Source organism: Colius striatus, chromosome 1 (genome assembly GCF_028858725.1).
Source record: "Colius striatus isolate bColStr4 chromosome 1, bColStr4.1.hap1, whole genome shotgun sequence".
NCBI classification, from domain to species: domain Eukaryota; kingdom Metazoa; phylum Chordata; class Aves; order Coliiformes; family Coliidae; genus Colius; species Colius striatus.
In genome coordinates, this window is record NC_084759.1 from 179,292,101 (window position 1) to 179,304,583 (window position 12,483).

Consider the following 12,483-nt stretch of genomic DNA (forward strand, 5'->3'; position numbering starts at 1 on the left):
GCAAAGTGATAAATATATTAATTATTAAACATGTATATTAAAGAATATACAAACTTGATAAGGCATTAAATGAAAAGCTCAACTGGTAGTGGGTGGGATGGAGTGGAGCAGCTGAGATGGTATGCATTTAAAAAAAAAACAAAACAAACCAGATCTTCTCAGTCACTTCTGAGGGGCCAACAGGGTATGAAATATTAACAAGCTCACAAAAAACGTTTTACCTCTGGGCCTCTGCTTCTTCCCTTACTTCCTCTGTTTTGAGAAAACAAATGCTCATCACTTGTCTGCAGACTACATATGTTGCCTAGGTATTTCTTATCTCTGCTGCTGAATTCCATCTATCAGGACACGGAGCATGTATAACCAAAGTCCTCCTTAAACTCAGCGTGGAATGAATCACATACCTGTGATGGGCCAGTTCCACAGGAGGCAGTTTCACTATGGGACAACAGTGGCATTTGAATCGTCTGATAAAATTTTGTTATACCCTCCAATCTGCTGCCTAGAGTACTCATCAAGTATCTGTGCCACTTCCTTAAACTATCTCTGGGACTTGATCCCCCAAGCTTATTATCGTGCAAAGGTTTTTGGCAATTTCTTCAGTTTGCATGAAGGATGTCAGCACACCTGAGCTTGGTCATTACACAATAAAAACACAGGGGCTCGGGAAACACTGTAAATGGTTGCATGAGAATTCTATCTATACTGCATAGACACACTGGCAAAAAAACAGCAAACTGATAGAGTCTAACCATGTACAAAATGGAATGTATATATGGCAACCCTCTTCATTGCAAAGATAACCTTAACAGATTTATTTCTGGCTATTATTTCTCTCCCCTCCAACATACTTGTTTTTCAGAGTTTGCCTTTGTATTCCTAAAATTGAAACTTTAACATTCCATGGAAATATGAGAAAGAGTGAACTGGAAGTGTGTGACTGGGTTTGGCTTTTTTTTTTTTTTTTGGCTTTTGTATCATGAGTGATTACTTCAACAATAACTTTGTGGGTTTATTGTATAGTCACTATGTGACTACAATAATGTCACAAACAGGTAGTATAATAATTTAAATTGAAGTGAATCATTTCATACTTGCTTTTTTTAACTCCACAGTACAGCAGAACATCTTAGCCAACCAATGAAAGGATGAAAAAAATATACATCTTTAACAAAATGGCTCTTCAGCAAAGGTGAAGTAGACTTTTTGTGAATTAGCATAGGGACAATTTTAAATAATCTCTGGAAACAGTAATTTGCCTAATATTTGGAAAATATTGTTGTTGCAGCTAATGCAGAGTTTGTTGAAGATGATATCAGATGAATTCTGGCTTTATATTTCTTGTGCTTATTAAATACAAAACACAGTACAAAAACTGATGTGAAGAGTAGTGTCTCTTGCTGGGCTGCCTCAGCCAACTTACTGTCTGAAGATATTCTTTAAATGCATCAAGTATGTAAAATCACTAAGTATTGAAAATGTCAATAACTGTTTTGTTATCTTCTAAATTTTACGAAACATATGGATGACTGCAATTATTTTACTTCAAATGGCTGAAGATTGCTGTTACTTATTTCCCTTTTAGATTATTAACAAGTCTAACTTATTTACTATGGCACTCCTTTGATCATCATATACTTATATAATTACACAGTTCAGCTGAACAAAAACACCACAAATACTCTTCACTATTTATAAAGGGCAATCTTTAAATTCACCCTTCTTTTTCCGTGTCGGCTAGTTAAAAACTTCATCTAGTTAAATGGACAGCTTCACCTTTTTCTAAATATAAAGTGTGAACTATTTTCAGGCCACTCAAGGAAAGTCATGGTGTGTAATATCAAACTCTTTGATTCGTTACTGGCATATGCTTTACAAAATATCATTTTGCCCTGTTGTTAATGGTCATGGTCAGAGAATGCTTATGACCATTACTGATTTAGATCAGTGATTTCTTCAAACTCAAAGTCACTTCAGTAAACAAAAGCAGAGAACATATATAATAATTTGAATTTTGAAGTACAGTATCTCAGACTGAGCCTTCTCTTTTCTCTGAAAAGTCAGTCGGATTAGTAGCGTGCATTCATACAGCTCTCAATGAATATAAACTAGGAGGAAGTTGTCTATGTGGTATGCAGAATTGTACAGTCAACTCTCAGTTGTCTGTGGGTGTGTAACCCAGGTTGCAGATTAGCAGTGCTATGCTAAAACAAAGCAGAAAAAAAGGAAAAACACCCACCATTTTTCTTTGAATTTCTGATCTCACTTTTTGCTTCAGTTTAACTTCATTCCTCGATAAATGGAATAAATACAGGAAGTTCTTATCTAATATGCACATGCTTTGTATTACCTATGTTTTAGCTTTATGCAGGCTAGTCCACTCCATTTCTGTTTCCAATAATTGACAGCTGACTGTGCAACTATGAAAGAGCCCAGCAACCCACAGCTTTAGCTGGCATTTGCTAAAAAACAATTGTTTATCAAAAACCTCTCTAATTCACCTTCAACAATTATCAGAGCTCCCTTTTATATTACTTTGTAAGTCCATGAGTAGTAACAGCTTGCTGCAATATTGAACTCTTATTAGTATAAGTAAAATGTTCACATGCTTGAAAGGCAAAGTAAAGCAAAGACACTGAACAAACTCAATGTGGTTAAAAGGCAATAGATACGATGGACTTCTCTGCCCCCAAGGCCTAGAGACTGATGGAAAGCCATTTTATAATAAGATTTTGTAGCTGTACCAGAAACCTGGCATTAATTGGCTAACTGTACATTTTATTCATTTAGAGGGTCATTAGCACTGAATATGCTTTAGAATAATGACATGCTCTTGGGCAATGCAACAATAACAGTGGTTACTTTGTGAAAAAGCTGGGAGAGCAGTTGTTTCCTGCTGCCCTCTCCCCATTCTCATTTTTCTCTGCATAACCTAAACAGCATCTAATTTGTGACCAAAGCCAAAAGACAGAGATGTCCAGTGCACTAGTCAAGCATCACGGAATGAAGACTCCATGAACTACGACGGCAGCTGGAAGGAACTGGTGGTCACTCTGTCTTCAGGAAGTGAACCCAGATGCTGACAAACACTGGGAAGCTGCTGCACTGGGGAAGAGGGATGGCTGAGACACATCTCAAAGAGCAGGAGAAATATTAAGACTCGGTGTGAGAAGCATTTAATCTTGAAGAATTGATAGAGAGGCTGCCAAAGGTCCAGGGGGCAACAGAAAGCAACAAGGACAGGCAGCTTTTTCTCCCAGGACTCTGTTCTTACTCCTTTTTTCTGCCACCAAGAAAATGAAAACTACTAACTTCACGTCACCCATAAACTTTAAATATCAATACAGGCGGTATGATATTCTTTGCTATTCTGAAGAGAATAACCTACCAGCCCTGTATTCTAGCTTTGGCAACAGCTTAACTCCTGTACTAAAATGAAAGCAAAAGGCTTCTCATACTGTGACACAACAGTGTACTGAATTGGAATAAACCTTCTGGCTCCTTTGAATTTACGCCCTAATACATTAGGTTTGATATGCTCACTGGGATCAAAATGACACCGATGACAAAATCTGCAAGCACTGCTTTAATTCATGTATATATATCATTCTTGTAGGAATCTCTCTAAACTACTCGACATCCTGTGCCAGTGAGTTCCACTGAGCATTAACTCTGCATAAAATGTTACTTCATAAGTTGGCTTTTAATTTCACTGAATATCCCCCTGTTCTTTTAACACTGGAGAAAACAAGAGAAAATACTTCTGTCACAGGACTTCTTACTGGAACAGGTATAAAAATTCATTTAAAAAGAAGCATCTCTCCTCTGTTAGGTAGTAATACAGTTGTATATTTTTCAGCTAGCCAAAGGAATTATATTCATATCAAAAGAAAAACATTTAGCAAAATATTTGCTTTCAGACTTGTTTACTGTTTATTATTTTAATTTACATCAGTTACTGCTTGCAAAACTTCCAGGGAATTTTTTTTCCCACTGCATAGTAAACACAGCCTTCTTAGTATTTCAGAAGCATAGTACTATAGAAATGTTAGGGCCTGCTTCTGCTCCAAATGAAGTTAATGGGAAAACACCAACTGACTTTATTAGGAGTTAGGTCAGGCCCCAAATTTGCAGCTTTTGAAATTTCATAGTTGAAATTTTTCCAGCTAATCTTCAGAACCGACTACTTCTACAACTGTAACACTATTTACAACTTTATTTATATGTACTTCTTTATTACAATATGTAATATCAATGTTCCTTGTAAAGGTTACTATTTTATAGAAATTAGACTGAAGTTATTGCCAATCAACTTTTTAATAAACTTAAGTGGGATAACTTTCAGAATTTTTCTCAAATATGATTCAGTTTTTGTTCATTCTTGCTCTCTTTGACAATTGCTTAGCTACCTTAATTTCAAAGCCTTTTCTGGTGTAATAAAAATGTTCTTTTGGTAGAAGTTTATTGGTCCCGTTTCTAATTACGTTCTGAAACATTTTTGTACTGATGAGGACTCATTATTTTAGATTTTTTCTGTTTCAACACAGTATATAAAGCCATGCCTCTCAACCAATCAACCTCAGTATAAAAGTGTAAGTGAGGTCAAACAGATTGCTCACCAAATCTTTGATCAAGGTGTCCAATCACATATAGACACAACTCTCTGAATTGTTGCATATGTTGTATAATGTTATCATACAAATTTAAGCATTTCCATTATTGACTGCTGCTTGTGTATGTATATATTAACTTGCTGGTCACAGAACTACAACAGGACAAGGTATACCAATACTGAATTAAGACCTCTAGTCTTGTCTGTCTGAAAATTAAGAAAAATCCATGTTCTTTATGATTGTTCAACTCATGACGCTGTGCTTCAAATATACACATTTTCCAAAATTAAACCGTGAAGTTAATGTCAAATACTGTGTTGCAACTTTAAGTATAACTGACATACTAAAACAGATAGATGGGTAATTATGATAAACTACACAATAGTGCTACTGTAGATAATATCATTTATCAATCCTGTGGTCCCCATCATTCATGCATTTACAGTTTGGGAATACAGTGACTGCAAAGGATAATAATTCATAATGACTACATTCTCAGTACTTCATGCTAGCTCACTAGACAAAATAAAAAAGGTTAATTGTATAACTGGAAAAATGTAAAATTTTATTCCAAGAAAATTAACAAGCTACACAGGTAAATTTTGGCAAATGCAACTTTATATTGAAATCCACACATCTGTATCTTAAAGAAGGAAAGACTCACAGACTCTAATGTATTTCTAAAATACTAAGAAATCATATTATATGCTTTCACAAGTTAAAACTTAAATAATTTAAAACAACCAATACACCAAAATGTGCAGAAAATATAAACAAGACTGTGCCTTCAGTAGAATAAATGCTTCACAAATTGTGCAAGATATCATACTAAGGCTGCGGTCTCCCCATGACAGCTGTCTTAAAATATAAACATACATCAACTGCCTGTGTTTCTCAGAACAAACTAGAAAGGGCGGCACACCTAGAAAAAAATCATATCATCCCAGTGATGTGCATACTGATTTCGGGAACCATTGGAGTAAAAAGGAAAAAAGAGGACTAAGTGATCGTTCATGCACTCCCAAATGACTGACCAGAGTTATTGATTCAATTTTCCTTGCTTATTTGCTTCAATGCTAAACAAAATGGAAGATACTAGATAACCCTTTAAGGCAACATGTGTTTATTCTGTATAATTATAACCGTTCAATTATGACTGGATATTATCATTAACGTTGCCTAACAGATTGATATCTAGCTTTTTAAAAAATATAAATAAGAGTCTATTAAACTTTATACCAAATCAGCAAAACCCACAGAATACAGTTAAATGTTAGTAATTTCACTGTTAAGGAAAATGGTATTTAGAAAGAGCAATATATTTGGAAAAAAAAGAAAAAAAAAAGAAAAAAAAAGTCTAAATCTGAACAAAAATACTGCTTTGGAATGCTCCCCAAAACTTACTCACAAGGCAAACTGATTTGTAAGTGTGATAATCCAATAATGCATGGCACATCTTTAATCAGTTACAGTACTTGAGTCCCCAATTTTCAGTCTTTGCAAAACAATAATTGTATGAAATGTTTTAAAGGTCTTCAGATGTCTAAAATCAGTTTTATCAACACATTAACCTCATATCAACTTAATTTATTAAGATGTCCAATGCTAATCTTTTTTGATGGTCTTATTTTATGTAGTGATATACACAGCATTTAGCACTGATACTTAGCACCTGCTACTTTCATAATCTAGATTTCAACCACATAAAGGAATTCAGGGCAGTAGTTCAGTCCTTTGTTCTTAATTACAAACCTTCAGCAGTGGTCAGCAGGAACATGTTTAGGTTTAAAATAGGATTAGAGGTGAGCTATTGCAAAGACTGCAGAATGTTGCCCAAATCCTTACAACTGCTGACATCCCATTCTTGATTTTCTCCTCAAGACATGGCTACAGGCCACAATTGCTTAGCAGAGAATGGTAGTGTTTCACAAGGCTAAAGATTTACAGATGCTCCCTCATATAACACAGTAAGGTTCCCTTGGTAACCTGGATTTTCTGCAGTAAAGAAGGGTTGTGCTGAAACAGCGCCTCAGCTCCCTGTTGGAGAAAATGCAGACAAAAGGATTGATTCCAGCTTGGGCAAAACTCATCCAGACAGCGGCCGTTAGAAATCCCCCCGGTACTACAGGCCCTCTTGCAAAAACTCTCCAGTAACAGGCTACCAAGTAGGGACCCCACAAGGTCAGAAAGAGGAATGTCATGATGTAGAACATTCTGCTGATTCTCTTCTCCATTTTGAACTCATCTAAAACCAGTAGCCTTCTCCTGCCTGTGGTGTTCGCGTTTTGCCTGATTCCCAACAAGGTTGGGGGTGTGGGACCCCTTCCAAATCCAGCCAGCCAATTAGCAGCTGCTTGACCACTCGCTCCAGGACCATGAAAAGTCCAGTTCTGGCTCACTGCTGCAACAAACTGGACTGGCTTCATTTTCCTGCGATCGTGAACAAAAAATATCAGCTTGAGGTAGACAAGCTGTGTGGCTAGGAGGATGAGGGCAAGAAGAAGCATAAATCCCAAGGAATCGTTAGCCCTGAAGGAACGATGCTGGAAAGTGCATTGGTCTTCCTCCCTAATGAACGAGTAGGTGCCCACATCTAAAACTGGGGGGAAAGCCATGGCTACAGAGAGGGTCCACACCATACAGATAACAGCCAAACAAGTCCAGAAGGTCAGCCTTTTTGTATAAAAACGGTGGTGGGCAATAGCTAAGTATCTGGTGACGCTTATGCAGAATAACATGAAAGCTGTGTGAAAGCAGGACAAAACCCCCAAAAAGGCAATCACTTTGCAAGTGAGAGTCCCATACGTCCAAGTAGAGCCATTTTTTACGGAGGTGAAAACAAACGGGAAACAAATTGCAGATCTGAGGATATCTGAGCAGCAAAGATCCAACAGGAAGTAGTAAGGAGCTCTATGCAAGGTCTTATCTTTGACTAGCAAAATGGAGATCAGAAGGTTACCCACCACACTGACTCCTATTATGAAACCCAGTGAAGTCAGTTTCAGAAAAGCTGTTAAAGGAGAGAGATTTTGTAAAATGTTGTCAGCTGCATGGCTGTAGTTCGCCATAGATGGATGGATGATATGTATATTGCCTCAGTCAAGTCTCATGATCTATATATAAGAACAAGGAAAAAATAGATCCATACATCTTACTGAAAATGTAATCCACAAACAGAACTGATCTGGTGTCTAGTCATACAGTACATCCTCTTCTTTCTGATTTGTCATGCCATCAAAATATCTGAAAAAAAATCGAGCTATCAGTTCTTAAGTTAACAAGAAATGATGTCAGAAAGTGCTAACAAAGATGTTAATTTATGGAGAACCAAATCAAGTTGTAAATTTGAGTACTATTGTTTGTTTTTAAAAATCACGAGGCTTTTTTTTAAATACTTACTGTTTAGCATGATTGATTATTGGCATTGCACAGATTTGGCTTGTTACAGTTTCAGAACTGACTGGTGCCCCTTATATTTGGTAGCATATATAATTTTACAGTTAAAGCCTCAGAGATTTTATGAATCAAAAGATTCCCAGTTCGCAAGCCCAAGAGTTAATCACTGACATCTTTTAAAAAAAACCCCAAAGACTGCTGATATTTTGACATTACCTACATTTATTTTATGGCTACAGTATTTGTCAACGTTTTAGAGGCAGCTGCTGTGTTGATAAGGATCACACCCAAAGAAACCCTGCAGAATTTATGTTTTTTAACCCAAGTCACCAAAGCACATTAATCACACTCTGTTAGTTCATGCACATTGTAAGAAAAACAGTATTCATGATTCTCCTCCCTTCCTCCTATAAACCATAATTTTATCATTTAGCTTTTCAAATAAACAGGTATGTCTGACAGTCGATAGCACTATGCTTTAGGGTCTCTTTCCTCCCCCCCCCTCCGCTGCACCCCCCCCAATCCCCGTGCTTTAATGAAAATCTTTAAAGCTTCAACATAATTTGCAATAAGCAACGGTCAGTGTAAATACCGAGCAAAAACCGGCAACACACCCAAGATATAATGCCCAGCCTTTTGGGAGGGCTGATTTTGGCTATGCTTAAATAAACATATAATAAATTGGTTTTTTTTTTTTTTTGGCTAATTAGGGCTCCACAATTCCCACGAATGCTTCCTGTGAACCGTACCAGAACACATTTCATGCAATAAAACAAAATAAAGAACTGTCTGCTGCGCTTCTGCTGCTGGGCTTTTTTTTGTTGTTGTTTTTTTTCTTTCTCCCTCCAGAGCCAGGGACAGGAGCCACAGCAGGCATCATCAGGCTCCTTCGTTATTCACACAAAGTGTTTCCTATGCCACCTCGGGTGTACAAAGGATATTCCCACTGAATCCCAGCAAAATCCTTCCATTCTTACCGTCCACAAAAGAGCCTGATTGCTGCTGTGTAAACAGAGGCTGATCAGATCATGGCATCGTTTTAAAACCATGAAATCAGGCTCCCCCTCCCCCCTCCCGCCAGAGCCGCCGCTTCCCCTCCTCTGTGGAGCTGTCCCCGCCGCGAGCCGGCCCTACCTCCGCGCGCACACACCGACGGCACACATTCGCACCGAGACACACTCACACTGGCACTGACACACACACACGCGCACATACACACTCTCACGGCGGCGCCCGCTCCCCCCACGCACGGCCATGCAGGGCTGGACTGCGCCGCGCTGCAAGGGTGCCCGGGTGCCGCTGCCTGGCAGCCGCATCTGCCGGAGCCATGCGAGAGGCTCCCGCGGCGGGGAGCTCGGGAGAGCGGAAGAGGCATTGTCTGCCAACACTTCCATCATACCGCTTCTTTAGAAATCGCCCCCCCAGACCCGCTCCCCGAGGGGGGCCGCCCTCCTCACACGCACCTGCAGCCGCGGCAGCCCTCGGCACCCCCAGTCTCCCCCTGCGTCTCTCCTCCTACCTGTTGGTGCCGGCGATCCCCATATGCCAGAGCTGCTCCTTCCCGCCGACCGAGGGCTGCTTTATCCTGGCGGTCTCTGTTGGAACCTTTTTTATTATTATTTTCCACTGCCGTCTTTCATTCTTCTCTCAATCCTTTTTCTTATTTTCTTTTTTCCCCCTTTTTTTTCGCCTGGGTACCTTGCTTGAGACTCCCGTCAGCGGCTCGGGCGGCGCATGCCCAGCGCGCCCCCTCCCTGCGCGCCGAGCCCCGTCCTCCCCTGTCGCAGCGGCACGATCTCTCCCAGCAACGCGGCGGCGCCGGCCGCCTCAATGGGAGCACGGCAGCATCGGCGGCGGCGGCTGCCGCTGCCTCGGTGCGGCCACGGCAAGCTCCGCGGCAGCAGTGGTCACCTCAGTGGTGGGCAGGCAGGCTCCGCGGTGGCAGCCCCCTCGGTGAGGGCAAGGCGGCTTCGGCGCCAGCAGCAACAGCAGCAGCCTCCTCAGTGAGGGGAAGGCAGCCTCCGCGGCAGCGCGTTCCCATTGCGATGCATAGCCGAGCAGGATTTATTGGCGAGCCTGGGCGAGCTAGCTTGAGGAAAGGGAGGGGGAGGAATTAGGTCCTGCGCTCCTTGTTTATGCCTTTGAACTCCCCCTCCCGCCCCTTTCGCTTAAAATGGGGGCTAGCAAGCGGCCGCCGCGGTGCACGTCGCAGCCTGTCGGGAGCGGGACCAGGCGGTTTCTTCAGCTGCCGCTGCTCGGATCTTCCCGCTCGGCGCTCTTTTTCCTCCCGGCTCCCACCCGGTGAATTCCTTCTTCCTCACCCCTGATCCGGGGAGGGCTCCTCAGAAGCACTGCGGTTCGTGGAGGGTGTATTTGCCGCGGGGCCGCGAGGACACCGCGCCCCCCTGCCCGCAGCCTGTAAAGCGGCTCCTCAACGTTCAGCCCAGAGCCGGCGCGGAGCTGCCAGCGCGCTGCATGGCGGCAGTGGTGAATTCTAATGCCAGCTGTTCCGTCCGTAGCAGGGCCGGCAGCCACGCTCCGTGCGCAGGGCGAGCGCGGTGGCCGCGGCTGTGGCCGCGGCGGAGCGGTCGAGCCGTTAGCCAAAGGGGATCGATAGCGAGCCCTCCGATGATGTCATGCGGGCCGGCGGCGCCGTCAGGCGGCCTGTGGCCTGCGCCGCCGCAGGGGCCTGTCGTCGGCGTCCGGGCCCGCCGGCTCAGGCCCTTCCCGGGGGCCACTGCTGTCAAACCGGGAGGACACCCTGGGAACGGCTGGGATGGAGCTCGAAGGAGTGCATCCCTCCGCCCTCGCGCCCGTTCAGTTCTTAGGGAAGTTTGTCCAGGAGAAGCCGGAAAGGATCACCCCAAAAGTAATGCAAGCTGTTGAGAAACTGTGTATTTTGAGTTGAGAGATTTGGTTTTATGAGTAACTTTTTCACTGGGAGCTTCCTCTCAAGTCAGAAGAAATCCTCCTGGAGGATAGATTTATGGGGTTGATTCATAATGTGTGATACATCTCCGAGATCATTAGTAGACTACAGGTATTTTTTAAGGCTGTTGTCGAAGTTTGGCACATTCTAAAAGTCATTGGAATTGGTGGCAAGATCACAAAATTAGCTTCAAGAACAGCCTCATCAAGCCAGAAGGTCTACAGCAACTGGAAAATAGTTGATTTAGAAGTGAAATCACACTTTCAAGCCTGTGACTTGTGTCAGATAAATTCTTGAGCAGAAAACTCAACATACAGCTCATGTACCACACTTCTTCCTTCCTCTTCCTTCCTTCCTTCCTTCCTTCCTTCCTTCCTTCCTTCCTTCCTTCCTTCCTTCCTTCCTTCCTTCCTTCCTTTTTTCCCCTGTTACTGCAGTTACAATGTCTTTGTGTTGGTGCTCATCTTTAGGATTAGTTTCACTTCTACAAATTGGCATTTTGAGCAGTTACTAAAGTTCCTACTTCAAGCTGCACTTTCACACCACAACCACCTAAGTTAAGCAGAACTCTCCAGCTATCCTTTTTCTGTTGTTAAATGTGTGTTCCCACAGTGACTTGAAAAGTAGTTCTTAAAATGTGAAGGACCAGGAAGAATCCACTAAATCAGCAAGAACAGGCTTCAGTCTAATATACCTAGGAATTATCTGAATGCCATGGAAATTAAACACACCACCAGATTAGGAAGCAGATGTATAATATGTGGTACAGGGTGGCTATAGTATGTTCATGGTCAGAGTCTATTCTTACACTCTGATGTATCATTTTTTTTGTTAAGAGTAAACAATATGACACCATCGTTGTAAAAAGGATTCAGTATGGTAGTTTCTAACCCTTTTCTGTCTGTGCTTTCTCTTAGAGATATTATAGAAATATATTGCTATATGACAAATATTTAAGAACTTGCTTTTCTTTCAGACCTGTTGCAGAATGCTTAGAAGTAATCTGTGAACTTCAGAACTCATTTAGTGTTCAACCACTGATTCAGCGTAAATCTGTTTGTCATTGCTAGTGTAATCTAAAAAGCAGTGCTCTAATTTTGTTCAACAAAATGTGGACATCTAGTCTGAAGTGACATATAGCTAAGCTAGTTTCCCGTCATTGTCAATGGTGAGAAAAAGATGCATTAGGGACCTCATTCTGAATCACAAGTCTAAAATACTCCAGATGGATTACTCTAGTCTTTTTATTGTAAAGGTAGAGTAGGGCAAGAGAAGCTCTTGTTACAAAGGGAGATATTTCTGGTGTAGCGTGACATAATGCTGTGTTAAGCTGTTGTACTGGGAAGAAGTCACATCACTCATGGAAGGAAAGCAAATCCAGGAGTCATGGGATTGGGAATCTGGGAGATGAAGGCAGATGTCAGTTTAAAGATGGCTCCGTGATGCATGAACCAAGAAATGAATGTGAGATTGTAAGAGGAGAAGGAGAAGAGTTATGGAAGGACAGGTGATGAGATCCATGCTGACTTAATTCTTCAGAACAGC

General features: G+C 41.6%; 1 protein-coding gene across 1 annotated transcript; it reads right to left on the reverse strand.

Annotated features, from left to right (window-relative positions):
- Positions 1–6,012: 6,012 nt before the first annotated feature.
- Positions 6,013–9,728, reverse strand: GPR85 (G protein-coupled receptor 85). Its single transcript, XM_061988664.1, has 2 exons — positions 9,529–9,728; positions 6,013–7,856 (listed from the first exon to the last, which is right to left on the reverse strand). The coding sequence occupies exon 2, from the start codon at positions 7,679–7,681 to the stop codon at positions 6,569–6,571; it is 1,113 nt and encodes a 370-aa protein (XP_061844648.1). The 5' UTR covers positions 7,682–7,856; positions 9,529–9,728; the 3' UTR covers positions 6,013–6,568.
- Positions 9,729–12,483: the final 2,755 nt, after the last annotated feature.

Coding starts and splice junctions, on each gene's coding strand:
- GPR85 (XM_061988664.1), bottom strand. CDS start 7,681: ATGGCGAACTACAGCCATGCAGCTGACAACATTTTACAAAATCTCTCT.